The sequence below is a fragment of the Copadichromis virginalis genome, linkage group LG1 (assembly GCF_057382275.1).
Source record: "Copadichromis virginalis isolate Kocher_CV1m ecotype Utaka linkage group LG1, C_Virginalis_male_GT1.1, whole genome shotgun sequence".
In the NCBI taxonomy this organism is placed as follows: Eukaryota; Metazoa; Chordata; class Actinopteri; order Cichliformes; family Cichlidae; genus Copadichromis; species Copadichromis virginalis.
The window spans coordinates 10339158-10358573 of NC_140618.1; the positions used below are offsets into that span (position 1 = coordinate 10339158).

Below are 19416 nucleotides of genomic sequence, written 5' to 3' on the forward strand. Positions count from 1 at the left end.
CCACTCTCATCCCTCTCACCTCTGGGCACCGGCAGAGTGTGATTTATACCTGGGCTAATGAGGGGAGGGAACCTTGGAGCCCGGAGCCAACGGCCTACTAGTCTAGTGTTAAGGCATGTTCCCCCAAATGTATGGGCAGTGTGGTCATCTGAGGAAGGGTGGTACAGTGATTGGTTTTTCAACAAATTAAACCATGTGATTAAAATACACTTTTTGCATTCAATTATTTCTTTTATTTTATTTTTTCATGAAACTTTAATAATTTGGGTTGTTCTCTGGAAAGCATTGGGCCTCATTGAGATCTTAATTAAAGACAAATTATTTGCTATTGATGCTGAAGCCCTTTGACCTGTGATTAATTGGTGTGTCCCCCCTAACTCTTGATGATCAGCAGCCTGAAAGATCACAGAACCTGGAAAGTTGTCACTAGGTGGCAGTTGGACATCATATTATCAGATGCACTCTCCTCTTCCTTCCACCACCCTCTTCCTCCCTCCCCTCTGGGCTAAGTACACCTCAGATGTCAGGGTGTTTTATTTTTATTGGATGAGGGCAGTGTGTAATGCATTCACCTCCGTTCCAGCCAGCTGTTAAATGCCCCGGAACATGGTCTGTTCAGGCTCCGCCCCGTTAACCCCTCTGATTGCCTGTAATAATTAGCAGAAGTGAACAGTAACTATGACACCTAGTGAGGGTTTGGAACAGCTTGTGACTCCTTGATAGAATAGAATAGAATAGAATTCAACTTTATTGTCATTGCACATGTCACAGGTACAAGGCAACGAAATGCAGTTTGCATCCATCCAGAAGTGCTTTAGCCATGATATAGATATATTACAAATATATATTAGCAATAATATAGATATGTGAGTATATTACAGTATTATTACTATATTACTATTATGGTATGTTATAATGTACTATAATACACACGTGAAAAGGCTTCAGTGACTTGGGTCTGGCCCAGCGTGCCAACATCCCTTTCGACTTGGTGTGTGTGTCTTTTAAGCTTTAATATTAACCCTTAACTTTAAACACATGCATGCAGTGTGGCATCAGCAATTACATTTTCAAATGGCTGGGTTTGTAAACCTCCAGGATGTTAATCTGTCACTATTCAGGCTACTGGGAAGAGTGAAAAGAGGATTAAGCTATTCAATTCCTGGTAGAATATTTTCCTTTGTTCAGAATGAGTGAAAGAAAAATAAATAAAGAAATAAGGTGGTTTCTCAAGCAAGACAAGTGCTGTCTGCTACATTTCAGGATTTGGCTAATGCCATTATAGCAAACTTATCTGTCCCAGCATTCCAGGAAGACCGACAGACTGTTGTGTAAACAGCCACAAATGATATTCAGCCCATAATTTAATATTAATCTGATAATTCCAGTTTATCTGGGTCAGAAAGTACATTAGAAAGAATTAGACCTGTCCTAGATGTTCTGGTCACATCTGTTTAGAGGCATATGTTTTTCTAGTGGCTTAGATGGTTGTCAGGATTTAAACTTGGGTCATGCGCCTAGCTTGTTAATAATACTGTAATAAAAAGATCTGGATTAACATATAGGTCACCGAATAATTATTAAGGTTATCCTAGTTTTGCTGCATATATATGATAGTGGAAAGATGTTTTTCAGTTTTTGTGTTGCATGTGAACATGGCATACAGCTAAGTTGGAATAATAATCTTGAGTTGTTTTTGTCAACCAACATACTGTATTAAATCTTATGGTTAGCATAAGGTTATAATATACCACATCATAATTGTCACAGCTGTCAACCGATCAGGCACAGCACCCCAGTCTTAGCCCCTCGTTTACCCTTTACTTCCTGCCTCTTGGGTCTTATTGCACATCATCTTTATCCCAGATGAAGTACTAGACTCCGTAGTGTCAGGAGATGATCTAATATGGAACCAAAAGGACACAGAGCTGGGAAATCATCGTCATTTGAAGAGGTTGCTTGTCACAGGATGGGTTTGATCAGCCCGTGCTGCGGTACACAGAGCCGGGTCTTTGCACTGTCTAACAGTGGTACTGGATTAGAGACACAAGCCACTTCGACTGTGATCAGTCACTCACACATGAAGACACGCGGCAGGACTGAAATCCTCCTCGCACACTTCATCCAAATCATGTACAGGCTTCTTCGTCAAGCCTACTGTATGGAAATCAGAAGCACTGCTGTTGACAGTGATGGTACATGTCTGTTTTTGTAAAAATATATTTTTGGTGGCTTTATTTTACAACTAATGTCATCTACATTAATAAAGGTACTTCCGCAGAGAGGGAGCTACAACACCAGGTTGTGTTTGTCTATGCAGCTGCCTGACCTGCCTGAATCCTACTGATCTCTGACATGTTGAGGTGATGGTAGTGTGTGTGAAGAGTCTGGGTTTACACCCTTTAGACACTGTGTATTGCTAAGTGCTATTGAATTGTTTACTGTCACAAATCACAAACCTTTCAATGACCAGGTGCGTCCACCGTCCACCCACTCATCTGTCCATCAGCTGCTCCGCCCTGAGCGATGTGTTGGTCTGCTGGGCTCTGAGGACCGTAGCACTGGTCTTTGGAGCTGGGGATTTTAAACGCTCCACCTGATTATTGATTCTTCTGCCTCGCCGAGCCAGCCAAGCTTGAGAGAAATGTAGTGAAAGAAAGAAAGCAAGCTGCAAAGGGGAAGGGCAGTCTGGTGGCCTTGGTCCTTTGGTCTTCAGGTCTGTCCTTGACACTGCCTATGGGACAGGCCTGGAGGACACCTCTTGTCCTCACTGTAAGCCCCTACCAGCCCCTCCAGCTAACTGGGCCTCCCTGTGGGGCATGCTGCACTTTGCACAGCCATATTGACTTTTTGGAAGGGAAGGAAAAGTGTGGCTGGATGGTGAGAGTGTAAGAGGGAGGGAGGGGGAAATGGGAAAATCGAGGGAGCTTTCTAAAGCAGTGACTTCTCCTTGACTGCACCTCTAGACGCGACAACCCTGTTAGAACAACTCAGTGGCCCTGGTGCCCCGCTGAAAACTGCTAATCACAGTCTTTCAATCAATGCTCTCCTGCCTCTCTTCTCTTCCTCCCTCCATCCCTCTCCCTTCCTCATTTTCTCACTCTTTCCCCTGACTTTCCCTTGACTGAACTGGACCCAGCCTGAATACCGAGGGACTGTGTCTGCATTAAAACTGGCCATTCCACATGGAAAACAGCTGACCTCATGAAAGCATGTTGTAATTTGAAGGTGAAAACTAAAAAGCTTGCTCGATCGACATAATCTTAATGGAAACATTAAGGCCCAGCCACAAACCAACAATGAAGGCAAAAAGGCAAATGGCCCTCGCGTACCGGTGGAGCTAGCCAATTCATAGACATGGCACATGGTCTGTTTTGACTGTAAGGCTGCTAGTTAGAATCCTGGTGAGTGTTTAAAACTAAAAATGCCCTTGAACCAGACTTTTTTTTAACCCTCAGTTACCCCAGTGGGAGAACAGAGAAACTGTTTTATTGTCTACCAGAAAACTTTAGATGTACTGAGCAGCTCCTCTGTGTAAAAATCTGTGGGTATGCGAGTGTGAAGCAGCTAGTATGTTTCTGATAAAGAGCATGCTCAGTCAATCTTTCCCGGACAAATAAAAAAAGGTTATGTAAGGCATGCATCGACAGATCTCTTAAATCCCCATCCTCTCTTTCTCTTCTTCCCTCTCCTCTCCTCTCCAGATCTGACACTTGCTAAAGGTCACAGAAACATCTTTTTTCCCCTTTGAGGTGTAGATAAGTGTGAAATAGATGTTGACACCACAGACACATTGAAAAGCACTTAAACAGAGTGGCTATGTGCCAACCTTTCTAAGTCTGGCTTTGTGCATTTGTAAATACTTTTGAATGATTGATCTCTGACACACGTGTACGCATACTCTCCACCTGAAAGAATTACACGTACCTTGGGATCTTTGGAAGAGTAACTTTAGGTAAGTATGTGAGTGTGAAAGTATACACATGGCTTGCACAGTTAGCCTAGAACAGGACTTTTGATGTTAAATTTTTATACCTAGTGTGTGTTGCTGTACCTTATCTCATACATGTGGCATTTTTCAAATGTGACTGGGTTCCAGTAGAGGTGGTCATATTGTGTGTGTGTGTGGTGTGTGTGTGTGTGTGTAAGTGTGTACATCTAATTAATGACTGGCAGTGGTCCCCCACAGCTCTGGTAATGTGCTTAGATCAGTGTTATAAACAGGGCGTGAAAGGTCTGCCCAGCGCCAGCCTTTTAAATGACTGGCCTCTTGTTCAGGTAGATGGATGGAAATGTTCTAATATTAATGATCACGTCCCCTGCTGACCTGTCGCGAGGTGAAATGATCAACGCAGCCTTCAGCTTCCAACAGCAATTAATGGGCCAGAGCCGATCTGTCTGCCATTTGTCATCACTTACTCCACCTGTGCACCCCCGCCGAACACGTGCTAAACATGTCTGTCAATATATACAGAATGTTCACTTCACTGATTTGAAAAAATATGCAATAGTTAATGACATAGCATTTGTTCTCAGTTATTTCTGGACCATTATTTTTCTTCTCCTTAATTTGTTTCTAACCAGAAATGAGAAAACAAAACCAGAAAAAAAAACCCCAAAAGAAGTCTGATGACTTCAGCATGTCTCAATCCTTTGTTGTGTATCACTGATTATGTTCTTAATAAGTTACTTTGAAGAGACTGTCTTGCATAAAACATGATTTGCAAACGTAAGCTAGACCCACATGTCAAACTGAATCTGTAAACGCATCTCAGGATAATACACGTTACCCAGTAAAATTTACATATTAACAAGAAAGTAGCTGAAAGTCTGTTTATTTGAGATATTTCTGGCAGCATCCTTCTTACTGACCTTTAACTCTCACAGTCCAATTCATATTCATAGGCCAGTCCTCAGCAGGAGTATGGACACAAGGGGTTACACATTACCAATGCCCTCGCTCTGAGGTCAGCTCCCACACATTCCAGTTACCCATTTACCAGTCTGCCCAGTTAGCCATCACATTAAGTCACCAAACTTCGAGCTGGTGTTCATAAAATAAATGAATACCACAAGTGGCTGTAAACAAAATGTCAGAATGGGGGGGATTTTTTTCCCCCTGAATTTTGTTTTTATAGCATGCATGATGAAAACAAGAGATGAAAACAAGAGAGGTCATTTTTGTCGCTGTAACTGCTGATGGAGCTTCTTTTTTCATTAATGTATTTGCAGCATGGGCTTTTTTAGAATAGATATTGTCTTAAAAAGGCATAAAATAAACTTAAACTGAAATAATAAACTATAGCCAGAACCACAAAAATAGAAGCTCTGTGTTTATGCGTGTGTGCGCATCACCTCGAAAATTCTTACCTGTCAGCGACTCATTTTTTTGTGATGGCACCTAGGTGGCATGTTAGATTTAGTCACTATCACATATCTAAAGATGGTGTAGTCCCTGACCTGCACAGATCTTTGTTAAACAAACTGTGCTACAATTAGCCAAAAGGTCCTTTTTGATTGTATTCAACAGTTACAATTATCTGTATATTTGTACTTAAGCGTTGCCAATTCAAAGCTTTGCTAAAGACTTCTACAGCTTTTATATGCATCACACATGCAAACACAAATGTCTTGGTGGAGTAGGCACTCTCTGTGCCCTGTGTCGCTTCACACGAGCTCCCTACATTCTTCGATCCGGTGCCAAATGGATCTGGGCGGAAACGCCTTTCATGTACATGGGTAGGCTGTCTGTTTGAGTCTGACGTTTTATAGCCGACTTGTCAAAGTTGTTGATTCCCCATCACTTTTGCAGAAAGGGAACAGTTCTGAAATGGGTGTCTCACAAGTACCGGGAGAACACTGTCTAAACACAGTGCTCTATTATAGAGCTATCTCTCATCACGTCATCCTTGGGTTGCAGAAGGATTGCTTGAGATCCATGGTTTTCTGTTTTAATATTGAAATTCGTGCATTGATAGCAGTACTGCCCTCCTTTGGCTGGTATTAAAGAATTTGCATATGTTTTTACTGTGCCTGCACAGATTCTTTGTGGTACATGTATGCTAGGTTATCTGGTGATCTATACTGGCTCTACACATGAACGTTAGCCTGAATAGTTGACTGTTACGCTATGTTAGCCCAGTGATAAACTGGCAACCTGACCTGGGTGAACCCTTCGTCTTGTCCTTTTATAGCTGAGATAGACACCAGCTCACTGTGACTGTAAATTTGATAAGTAGCTGAGAAAATAGATGAATGGATAGAGCCAAGAAGAATTTCTGTGAACATATCTCAAACAGGGGGACACGTACTGGAACATTTTACTAAACACTGGTGCTTTTACATATCTGTAGTTTATGATGCATCAGCCAAATCTAGACAAGTCCAGTGGAACTCATCTGCTCTCTGTCAGCATTTGTAGATACAGTGCTTTCCAGTGGACCTTCAGGGGCAGAAAAGAGGCTGGAGGTGTTTTTATCCTTGCAGCAGTGGAGTTATCTCACTATTTTGAGCTATTGATGCTAAGCGCTGGACATTAATCTACTCTGTGAAGATCGCTTTGAAGAAAGTGTCCGTTGAAGTGTCACAGATGGGAAATAAATGAAATTAATAAATATATGGTACACAGTTTGATATCTCTTATAGGCCAAGATCAAAGCAAACCAATTGAGTTCTATTCTACCTAATATGTTTTGCTGTGATAAACAGTCCGGCTGAGGGAATAATCCCATCAAGGAAGGGAGAGATTAAAAAAAGGGAAAAAAAAAATCAGATATATCACTCAGTACAGACGGTTGGCACGGCTACCGTGAAGCATCCGTGTTATTATGGAATTGGTAATCTCGTTTCTTGGGTCTGAGTGGAAACGCAGACCTTTTTTCCCTGTGATTTTCCTTCTTGAATCAGGTGCAGACACAGAAAAGGGAAGACAGACACAGCAGTTCTCTGATACTGTGAGAGTCCATCTGCTTCAGAGGGCTCTGGTAACTTCTTGTCTTTCGTTTTTTCTCTGGAATTTCTGAGTATCTTGATGTATTTGACACGTGTGTGACAGACCTGGTTATGTGTGATTGGGCTTGAGGCATGGTGCTCACTACCACAGCTACATGTTTTTCAGAAAAGGCCATGCGCTGTGTGTGTATAAGAGCCACTTTTGCACTTGTGTACACAATGGTGGTTTTGCACTATGAATGAAGCAAAGTGTAATGTATTACTTACATGCGCACATATAAAACAGACGGATGCCACTATATGGATGTGTACAGTAGAGTCTCACAGCAGCAGTCAAATAAATACACACACAGGTACACAGCGGCATCCGCACACAACAATAGCCCAGAGCCTCACCTTGATATCTTCAGTTTCTGTCATAAGTTAGAATTTGACACCAATGAATGTGTGTCAGGTTGTCAATTTCTTCCAGCAGCCTTTGAATGCAGTCTGGCCATGAATAGTGCATGTTGTTTTGTTTTTTACATTCCAACTGTCTGCAAGTCTGTTTTTGTTTGTTCCAGAATAACTTGGAAGGCCTGTACACTCATGCGCATCCTTTAAGAAAACTTTCAGCAGGTGTTGTGTTGTTTAGCCTTAGGTAAAGTTTCAGCCCTGAAGGTAAATTCACCAAACTGCGTTAGATCAGATGCCCTCCCATTTCTTCCACCTCTGTGATTGTGTTCTGTTTCCTCTCTGCTGTCTTTAATACGCATTCTTCTTCCACTTGACCTCCTTATGATCCATACTCTTTTTGAGTCTGGACATATATCGTTTTATAACTGCAGTTTATTGTTATGACTGGGACATTTTATTTAGCCCTAAAAGTCAGGGCAAGTTTCTGTTTTTTACGTCAGTACCTGTGTTCCTTGTGAAGTCTTTGGCATTAGTAGTGGAGAAGTAATGTGAGACTCGTGCTGTAAATGTCTCAGAAATATACACCTGGCTGGTTTTTCTTCAACAATTACAACTGCTTGATTGTTGATGCACAAGTCATTCATGCAGAGGTTTGAAAGATGTAAAAAAGACAATAGCATGATGGGTACATTTCAGCTTCCTGCTGCAGAGAAGCCATATAGAGACTCTGTGTGTGTGTTTGTACATGGATGCACCTGCGGGGAATGAATGATGATGTACTGTGCACGCATGCAGGTACACATACCTTCAAACAAGCACATATGGAAGCAGAAGAAGAGGCAGGTTGGGGAGACTGTTGTGAAATTTATTTGGGTATATATTTTTTATACTAGTTGCCATTGGATTTACAGGTCAGAATGGAATGTGGCCCAATGAAAGGTACTTTGATCCATCCTCCGAGCTGACTGTTTTATTGGAGGAGCTCTGCATGGCGCAGGACATCTTTTATAAGGTTGTGAGGAACCCACCGGCAGCCTTCGCAAAATCATAAAAATGTGAGAAGTCAATGAAAATAACCGGTGACCGGTCATACCTCAGCCAGTTTTGAAAGGATCATTTGTTCAAATGCATTAATTAAAATGGGCTGCATAGCTTGTGGTTCGGTTTGAAGTGATCATGATTAGATTTTGGTTTCCTATTACCTTATACTGTATATCTAAATGATGGATTTATTAGATTTACTGATTTATAGTTTTTAGTTTTATGTGTTTATCGCTTATTTTATTTGTGTAAACCTTTGTCCTCAAACGACGTGCAGACTGTCTCAGAAAAGCTGCATGCTGAGTATATTTGAAGGTTCAGGCTGCTTAGACATTAAATATAAAAATGACAGCAAAACAAAATGAGGCAACCATACTTGCAGCTACTTATCAGTCTGTTTTACTGTGTTGTCTTTTTACAGAGGCGGAGGCTACTGCAGGAGTTGGGAGACCAGAAGATCCCCTTTCTGGCACCCTCAGATCGAGGTTTTCAGCAGCTGGTAAGACCTACTTCTAGATACTGTTAATGATATTTAGACCTTAACTTTAACAGGACTGCAAAAACATGTCTTCTAACTGCTGCTCTCAAAGTTATTTTTTTTCCTCAGACAAACATGCTTGAAATATAATTCTATTTTTATGTCGTATGTTTCTGCATGTCATGGTCAGCATGTTATGACAACACTGAATTGTGTTTCCTAGTGGGACACCAGTTACTCTGGTCTCGTGCTAAGGAAATCATGCTCACTGCCTGCTGAGCTCCATAGCCGGGTGCAGGCAGCTCTGCTCACCCTCAGAAGGAAGGGATGCCTCCTGAAGGATCTGGTTCGTGTTCGTGACCGAGATGTGTTCACCGCTGTGTCACGTGCCCTGCTGGGCGAACCGGGCCATACATATCGCTATCTGGACACACGGCTCTTTGCCATCCCCTGGCACAGTGAGGACATAGATGTCAAAGGACAAAACTGTTGTGACCCAGATCTGAGAGCTGCCTGCAAGGCATTGTGGGAACTTAACACCTTTTTCTGCACTGATGTGTCTCAGCTGAAAGAAGGAGACAGGCTAACACAATGGGCGAAGGGAGAGGCAGAAGCCAAACAAGGTGAAGAGGGGGACACAGAGTCTAAACACAGTGAAGACTCTAAAAATAGTGAAGGAGGGGACTCGGAGTCCAGGCAGAGTGAGGAGGGGGACACAGAATCCAAGCACAGCGAAGAGTGGGACATTGAGTCAAAACACAGTGAGGAAGGCTGCTCTGGGTCTAAACAGGAAGGGGAGTGGGAGACTGAGTTCAAACACAGCACCGAGGAGGGAGAGTCTTCCCAAGTAAAGCCAGGTGAAACCAGTTTTGCAGCAGCTTCAGAGCATGCTGAAGGAAAATGTCCTGACTGGGGAGTGAAGGCCAGTGGTGGCACAGAGACTGAACCTGTGGGACTAAAGGCCCAGGAGAAACCTGTGGCCGAACTAAAGCACAGCCTATCAGATTACCACATTCAGGACAGAGAGGAGCACGGGAGTGGCCAGGGCTGTTCTCAACCTAGTCCTCCACAGGTATGCAGCGGTCCAGTAAAGTTCAATGTCACCTTACTCAATTATATGGACCCAGCCGCAATGAGCCAACTCAAAGAGGAGCCGTACTATGGCATGGGGAAAATGGCAGTAGGGTGGCACCACGATGAGAACCTGATCACTCATTCGCCAGTGGCTGTTTACAGCTATAGCTGTCATGATGACAAAGGTAAGGATCAAAGTTAAAATGGTATTTGTCATAACTGTGCTCAGTGGCTTGAACTGCAGTTCAGATTTATAAAATTAACACTTCAGAGGCTTTTACTTAATACTTCAAAACTCTTATCCAAAGTTATCACGATAATCTTTCACATTTTTGGCTTAAAATTAAGATTCCTTTTTCTCTTTCACTTCAATATCCATCTCATTACTTTATCTCAGTTGCTTTATGGTGGATCAGATGCAGCTAACCTTGTGTGTTATGGCCCTACAGCAGCACTGTAGCAGCTGTAGACATGGCCTCTGGTGAAGCAACCATCAGATCCATCTATGCGATAGTGTCAGAGCATTATCAAATGTCATCACCAGTTCACTGCTGACAGCCTTATCACCGACAGTGCGTCGGGAGATCACAGACGTTTGGATCCGAGCTCTTAAACGCATGCTCAATAGCTTAGTCAAACAAACAAGGCTTATCACATGTGCTGCATCTCATCTAAATCATTTCCTCAAGAAATGATCGATGTGCAATTATCTGATATGGAATAATGAGCCCTGCTTTGATAAGTGATAAGTGTTTCCTAGACTGTACTGTATGAATACGATGTCTCCTAATTATGGAATGCAAACCCTTTCAAGAGCTGATAGCGTTTGCTGGTGGAGTTGAAGGCAAATCTCATTGAAAAAAGAACTTTGCTTTCTAGTGTATGAATAAAAAAACAAACAAAAAAACCCCATGGAAGGCAATAGTGAGTATTACTCCATATTTTATGTTTTTATAAGTACTTGTTTTTAGTTTTAAAATAGTTTTTTGTACATAATACAGTAAAATGCAAAATCCTTATTTTTTATCATATGGATCACATTAATGACTGATGTCTTTATTCATCTCACTTTTTAGAAACCCAACAAACCAGAAGAGTGCTTTTTAGCATAAATTATAAGTAGTGCAGTCAGTCATTAGATCACTACTTGCACTCTCTAAATAGTGGAATGAGAGCAAACTGTGTTTTCCTGTTGCAGATGGAGCTAAAGGTACAGCTGTAGTCCAGCAAAAAAAAAAAAAACGTACTGTTGAAGGTGGGAGCTTTGCAGTTTTAAGAGCCTTTGTCTCTGTCTTAAAACTGTAATTTTAAAGTATCACGCAGGTGCACTGCTAACTTCTCCCACCACACAGCTGGGCTTTCTTCATTGTTGTTTCTTAACCAGAAACACATGCTCAAGAGGTTGGTTTTAATGATATTTTTTTGGGCCATTTCAATTTTGACCTTGCGAACACAAGCTTGAAACACTGTGGCGCAACACCTTTCTGTGCTTGGCAGCTGTCTTTCTAGTTTCAAGTGACCCCCACATCTCCAGACTTAGAACTGAAAGGCTGATCATAGCTCTACAGATGTATTTTTAAGTGGATGGCTCTGAGAACTCCCAGAACCGGTGGATTAAAAAGGTACCTATTCCAGAGAAGACAGAAACGCGGCACATTAGGCAGCTTAGATGTACAGATATAAAACATTTTGCATGACGCATTCATTTGAGATGTCTTTTTCTCACTTCAATTGCCTTTTTTTTTTGCTTGGACTAAAGAAATGTAGAGTTGGTCTTTTTATACCTGCACAGATCCAAAGGAATCTGCTACAATTGAGTGTTTTCCGGCACAGTGGATGATCTTCCACCATTCCTAAGGCCTTGGGGAGAGCTGTCATTAGCTGGCTCTCAGAGCACAATGGCTGGAAATTAAGTTACTATTTATCCGTGCTGAGCAAAGGAAAAGGCAGCTGTGGGGCAGAGAGGCCCAGAAAGAGTTTAGTATTGATTTTGCTGAAGGGTGTTGGCTAGCCAAGCCAAATCTTGTTTTCTTAGTATGCCATGTAAGAGTGGAAGGAGAGAGAGGGACAGGGGAGGCGCTTGCAGCAAATAGGTTCAGAAACAGGAATATCATAGGATACATACTGTCCAATAACACACTCACACACTCACTAAACAACATCAGGGGCTTTTATCCAACTATTTCCTCTTGCACAGCATAATGATAGCATAAAGATCCTGTGCTAACAGCCAATATGACCACAGCAACACGTATCATCTTTGCTTGGCTGCTAAGTGATTCTTACTTTCTGTAGACAAAGGCTTACATCTTACATCCATTGTTTGGGTGGTATTGATTTAATCATTGCACTCTTTTTTTTAATGTGTTAAGCCTTTCTTTAATTTAATTTCATTTAATTTTATTTTCTGGCTACATCATTGGTGATAGATGGCCACTGCTGTAGTATGCTATAGCAGTTTTTCACTGCATTACCCAGATATACAGGCAAAGATGTGACAAAAGTGTTATGTATTTTTTAAACAGCTTCATAACAAACATGTAATTCCATAAATATTTAAGAGATTTAAATTTAAGGATGCTGCAGTTTTACAATCACTTAAGTCACACTGGGTTAAACTGTCAACCCAAAGCCCCAAATGTGAATATAAATGCAAAATGCAAATGTTACAGTGTGCTGGGCTCTGTTTGACTGACAGGTGAGAGCAGTGAGGGAAGCAGCAGTGATAAGGCCTGCTGGAGGATTGGGCTCAAGGTAGCCTGGGACATCCACACACCTGGCCTGATGCTGCCGCTGGAGTCTGGAGACTGCTATTACATGAGAGGTACAGACGTTTGTACATAAACGCACTCGGAGCTACACACATGCACATGTAAACATGTTGCTCGCACAGCTTAACCGCATTCGCCACTATGTCTGACTTTGGAGGGAGGAACACTTTCATTACCCCATGTTTTAGTGTTACTTGTCCCCAATGACCCATGCCAGCAGGATGCACTTCACTCTCACTTTCATGCTCAGTCCTTTTCTTCTAATTCTCTCTGCAGGAAAAACAGAGCTGAGACATGCGTGTTCATGCGTGTGTATGTGCAGAGAGGTTACTTGGCTTGAAAAGTGAGCTTTAAGGTTCCATGAAATTGTGTGCATTAGAGAGGTTAAGAAACCCAAATGTTATTTTTTGAAGTCCTGTGACCCATTCCTGACTATGTCTCTATGGGGAGAACAGACAGCAAGCCACAGGGGTGTAAATCATAGCTTAATGCTTTTGGCTGCAGCAGACACCTCCACCCTCCTCTTTTTGGTCCCATGGGTCTTTCCAAGCTTTCTCATATTTTCTGAGCGCAAGGACATTTATCCACATCACAACAGAGCTTGTGTTCAGCTGGACAAGAAGTTAGCGGCCCTTATAAAATGGCGGATTTATTATTTTATAGAGGCACTTTGCTTTCTTAAGTATATAAAGGTACAGTTTTAAGGTGGTCCTTATTTCATCTGCATGATGTATTACCGTACTTTGTGTATTTTAAATAAGTGACTAATTCATGTAGTTTGGAACTAAGAGTAGAGAAAATAAATATTTTAACTGATATACATCAGAACATACTTGACTACAACACTATGCTCAACATTTACATCAAATAAATACAGGTATTTAGACACTGTTATTCACTCTTTTCTATATTTTTTTTTAATACTTCACCAAATGTCTGGAGAGACTTTCTTTTTTAATTGAAAGATTACCATCTCTTTACACCCGCAGAACAAGGTGGTATAAATAACTTACTTATGTACTGCAGATATGTCACAAATCAGATTTACAACTAATTACAAACGAAGTAAAGCAGCTCTTACTTTTATGTTTTGGTTTTTTTTTTTTTTTAAAAACAGCGTGCTTTGATAATAATATTGTTGTTCGTAAGCCTTTAGGCCTCCAATTTCACAATTCTATAGTGGGGGTAAAAAAGGAAAAAGAAAAAGCACTGTAAAATATTTTCTCCAAACTGGTCAAGGCAGATGGCATTCCTCCCTGAGTCTGAGTTTGCTTCCTATTAAAAGCGAGTTTTTTTTCTTCTCACTTTCACAAATACTTGCTCTAAGGGCAATGACAACTGTTGTGGATTGCTTTTATATAAATAAAATAAAAATCTAGTTTTTACTCTATCTGCCCCTTCACATCTTTATAAAACAACTGTTTCTAAAACAGGTGTTTTATAAACTAGTTATTCATAGTGTCAGTGGTAAAGTGTAGTAACTGTTTGCCACTACCTTGATAATAGCAAGGTGTTTTCTATAGCTGCACGCACATGTGTACCACATGTGTCTGATTTTCCAGTTTAAAGTTCAATCAGATTACCTGTCTACTGTATCAATGTAATTTTAGAACATCGTCAGTCTTTTCAAATGGACCACTAAAAAGTAAGCAATAGGAAGGTTTTAATGAATTCCTGACATTGACTCTTTGAAGATGCTATGTTTTCATCTGAGAGCAACGATGTCTGTACCTAATATTCAGTCTGACAGGGCTTGAAGCCGACCTCTTTTAGCTGGATAAGATTTACAATAGAACAGTCAGTTTCAGGCCAGCTATTATAATAGAGTGATGGGCTGTTGTGCAGACCATTCTAATGGGACTTGACTGTCGCGGATCAGTGGGGATTTATGCTCCACTTGGTGAGTACGCCCTTGAGAGGCCAACTGCTGCACGACGATAGCAGCTCACAGAGTCCTCGGCAGTCTGTGGCTTTGTCGGCCTACCTGATTTAAATGCTTGGCACAATGCACAAACACAGCCATATGGAGAAAAAAACCCAAACAAACTTAAAATTATTTCATTCTTCAATAGAAAAGATTTGTTTTATATACAGTACACAATTTTGTGTCCTAAAATACTCAGAAGTTTTCCTGCACAACATTATTTTTACATACTAAAATCCTAAAACTAAACCAATCGCGAGACAAACAAGTCTTGTAAGACATGCAACACAGACACAAACTCTATATTTTGTCACTGAATCTTAAGTTTTTCATGATTTTTTTTTTTTTTTTTTTTTGGGTGGCAACCGACACGTACGAATAAAAAACTGGATGTTTCACCTCACCATGTCAAGCCCACTCGTGTACACACAGGCAGAGTGGCCAGTGTTAAACCAAGTGTTAAGATATATTGTACCAGTGTTTTGGTGACATACACCGTATGATAAGTAGTTTTGTGGTATTAAAAGAAAACTACAATGGTGTATAACCACAGACACCGTAATGTATTTTCAGCACCATTTGTCGGCGGCTGGCCCCTTTGAACTGCTAATGTCTGAGCTGCTGGAGGCAAATTGAATCACCATCATTTCCACCCAAATGGAATTTCAGTGGTTAAAAAAGAACAATGCAAGTCTTGACACCGGGCCTGTTCAATAATCTGATTTCCAGCTCCCAATGCACAGGGGGACTGGAGAAAAGACTTGACCCAATATATTTAAAAGCCTGCTTCCTGGAAAAGGAGGACAAGTGGCAGCAGGCACAGGGGTTGAAAGAAAGATAAATATTTATTACAGTTATTGAGTTTGCCTCTACTCCCTCCTGATCCCACTGACGCATCAGACGCGCCAAGAAAAGAGCAGATTGATGGAGATAATTTGTTATTGGATATAAACAGTTTTAAAGACGCAGAGTAATTCTGCCCAGAGACCTAATCCTTCACAATCTCATCAGGGTGAAGAAAACACCGGCAAGTTGTTTTGTTTGTCACCATCTTTTTTTTTTTCTCCCACCAAACAATAATATCTTCCTCCCAAAGCATTTGGCTGTTTGACTTTCAAATCACAGGCATTAGCCGGTGTACTCTTGCTCAAGGCGGGTGTAAATATGCACATGTGCTGTGAATGACAGCTCTGTCATGGCTAAATTAATTATTGTTATGAGGCAAATAATGGCAGAGCTGAGAAACATCTATACACACAAAGAAACACATGGAGGGATACACAAGAAACAGCAGTAAGGCCTCTTTGTAAAGCTTGTGTGATATTGGACAAATGTTTGTTGGTATGGCTCTTCCATCTTGACAGATTGAGCTCGATCTGGTTTTGTTTGGTAATTAAAATTATACTACAATGCTGCTCACTCTATTTGATTCGTCGGTACTGGACCAAGCGCAATCTGTCTGAGAGTATAAGATGATGTAGTTGTCATGTTTCTTCACTCTCCTTCTTTCCTGTGTTTTCTGTCATAATCTTTTCCTTTTATGCTCCTTTCTACTCTTTATTTTAATTATTAAAAAACACAACATCAGTATGGGATGAACATTCAGTTCTGGTGTGAGCTCTTGTTTACTCTTCGCTGCTCTTTTGATAACTCTCATTGGTAATGTCGTTGTGTTTTGATAGTTTTCTCTTAACTGTATTTACCAGATGACCTGAACAGTACCCACCAGCACTGTGTCCTAGCTGGAGACACTGCACGCTTCAGCTCCACACACAGAGTGGCTGAGGTGAGAAGTCAGACAACAGATTAAACTCTGTTCTGAATCGCTTCGTAAAATGCTGTATGGTCTACCGACAGCCTCCTTTGGAATTAATAAGGAATGCTGCTATGCTGTTTTATTGAAAGACTCTGTAAAAAGTTAATAAGTAAATAATATTCAACATTGTATGCTGAAGAACTTTGTTGTCCTCTTACGACCCTTTTACTGAGAAATAAAACAGAAAAACGAACGGTCTTTCCCTGCAGGGTTTGGCGATGTAAGTAAAGCCACTGCAGTATATCCAAATATACTACAAAATGTTTAAAAAAAAATCATCAGACTGCTAAGGAAAAATGTGCCTTCCCTGGTTGGTTAGTGAGTGGTTGCTAGTAGTTACTAGTTGAAATTGGTCTCAAAGATGCCATGCTGCACCAAAAACCTTTATGCAATTCTTTGTTGTTTGCTGCAGTCCTGATTGGGGTGGAAACTTGGAAAAGTAGAAGGCAAAACAGAAAACACAGATTGTTTACTGCAATTAAAACATTTCAAGTAGATCAAATTTACTTTGAAAGCAAATGGTCTTCGGTACAACACTGTCTTTGAAACAGCCAGCAACCTTCTGTTACAGCCACAGTAGTGAAAACGGTGAATGTGGCGTGATAGGAATTATAGTTACAGTATTCAGTGAACTTGCAGGTTTTTTTGCCATTTAAGTGTTTGCTTCAAAGACAGGGACCAGGTCTGTGATCGCTTGCAATAAGTTACCATCTTCCAGGCAACTTTTGTGTGTCATGACTGATAAATTGGCAATACTCCGTCTGCTATCAGTCTGTCATCACTTTGCGAGTGAATGGGTTCACGTTACATGCAATCTGTTTGTGATAGCAAGGCGATTAACTGTGATTAAAACTGTGGCAAAAATAACAAATCTCTTACTGTCTGTTTCAAATCTGTCTACATGTGCAGAAATTAGCATTAAAGAGAAATTCACAAGAACTACTTACAGTCCAGCCAAAGCCTTTTTAAACAGAAATTCTTCTGCAAATAGTGATGCAGTCGTGCAGGATGAGGTGGTGAACATACATAAAATAATGTTAATTTCCTCTGATTCCACAGAGATGTTAGGCTAGTATGTTAGCATGTTAAACCACCTGCCTGACATTGTGTAGGTCCTACTCGTGCTGTCAAAGCACCTATTGCCCATTAGAGAACCAACATCTAGGAAACAGGTTTTCCTTGGCCCAGGATGCCCATAGGATATCCTTTGGGTTTTATAGGTTGGGGTCATGGAATGTGCATGTTCCAGCGAAGCCCATGGACTTACTTGTATTAGGATGTGATCAGTTTTTAGGTCATACGAATGCCTTGGGTTCTTACTGATGTTTCTCAAGTTGTTGAGCAATCCAGCTAGGGCAAATTGTCAAGCTGGGGGAGGCTGCATGCCATTAGAAAATGCCCTTGGCATTGGGATGTGTACTTGTTCTGCAACTCTCTGTAGGTGCTTCATTTAGAAGCAGTGTCCTTATGAATTTTCCCAACAGAACAGAACATTGCAAATAGTTTACCTGTTCTGTCTGTGGTTTTAATATTAGCAAGTAGACAGCTTATTAGTTGGGTAGTTTGACCAGTATATGCATATTTTCTAGGCATGCACCTAGGTTAAATGTATTAAATTTCTCACAAGCACTGCAGTTACGCTCTGTTTGTAACACAGTCTGTGTTGTTCCGATCAGTGTTCCAGTGGAACCCTGACCTACATCCAGTCACGTTGCCAGGAGGCCCTGTCCAACCTGCACACTGACCCCGACACAGGATCCCATAGGCTTGTGGCTCTGCTGCCGGCAACGCTACAGGACTGTGAGGAGATTCACAATGAGGTGGGGAGACGGTGGTGTGTGTTCACATGAATGTGCATATGTATGTACACGTGTGTCTGTGATATGTGTGTTATGCACATTGGACCATTCTTTGATTTTATTTGCGTTTTTTACATGTAGTTTTACTAGCATTTTTAAGCTAGCGTAGATGAGCTGTATGCACCACATCTGAATCAGTTTTATAAATCTGACTTCACTTTTAGGGCCTTCTGAGACTACTTAATGTGAATATGTGCCAAGAGTTTAGACAATAGGATTCCAGTCTTAAGTTTTAAAGACTATTCCTTTACTTTTTTTAAGAGTTCATGGCCCTCCTAGCACAATCTGAATTGTTCCATCTGGTCACAAAAAACAATTAAGAACCATCTGCAAATATGACAGGATTTTTCAAGACAGTATCACAGAAAGTATTGTGGAAATACAATGAAACCATTATCCATGATTAATAACAGTTTGCTTATTTATTTATTTTGCTTTTGCATTGTATAGACTTGTGCACCTGTGGATAGAGTCTGGTGAACATACATTTAATGAAGCCCTTTGACCTTGTGTTCTTTGATGGGACAATCACCCTACGTAACTTTACGGTATCAGTGTGTTATATCTTTCCATGTCAGTCTCCCAATGAGCCAAATGATGTCAAAAACATGACAACAAAAACGACAAAACACATTCCAACAAAAACTCTTAAAATCTGAAATGAAAAGCAAATATGACAAAGAGGAAAATCGTGTGCTTTAAACCTTTTTTAAACATTTTAATCCTGGTGGATTCTGGTTGATTCTATTTTATCTGCATTATGAGACTTGTGTACCATACTGGAAGTAATCTGATAGCAGGTTAAACATCTGTACATGGCAGGATGGACGCTTGCCAGCTTACCAACTTCTACGTACCTTGTTGTCTCTGCTCAGGGAAATGGTTGCAATATGAAATCCAGGTTGTTTTCATTTGTCCTGGCCTGTGATGGATTGTACAGCAATAGCCTCTCCATATGTTTTTCTAAAAGATGGAGTCAGGCCCCTCTCCACTCCTTAACCCCTTTTTATACAGAACAATGAGTGATGCTGGCTTGGGATATGGAGGGATAGAGGGAGGTCAAAAAAGAGGAACACGAGTGGCTGTGCTGCAGAGCCACCAGCATA

The 19416-nt window shown here is 41.0% G+C and overlaps 1 protein-coding gene across 1 annotated transcript in view; it reads left to right on the forward strand.

Moving 5' to 3' along the window:
* fto (FTO alpha-ketoglutarate dependent dioxygenase) overlaps positions 1-19416 on the forward strand; it is a 114129-nt gene that overhangs the window by 11331 nt on the left and 83382 nt on the right. Inside the window, exons 2-6 of the mRNA XM_085450065.1 lie at positions 8810-8887; positions 9090-10125; positions 12639-12764; positions 16342-16421; positions 18128-18271. Of these exons, the coding sequence (XP_085306191.1) occupies positions 8810-8887; positions 9090-10125; positions 12639-12764; positions 16342-16421; positions 18128-18271 (1464 nt within the window). The remainder of the gene's footprint in view (positions 1-8809; positions 8888-9089; positions 10126-12638; positions 12765-16341; positions 16422-18127; positions 18272-19416) is intronic.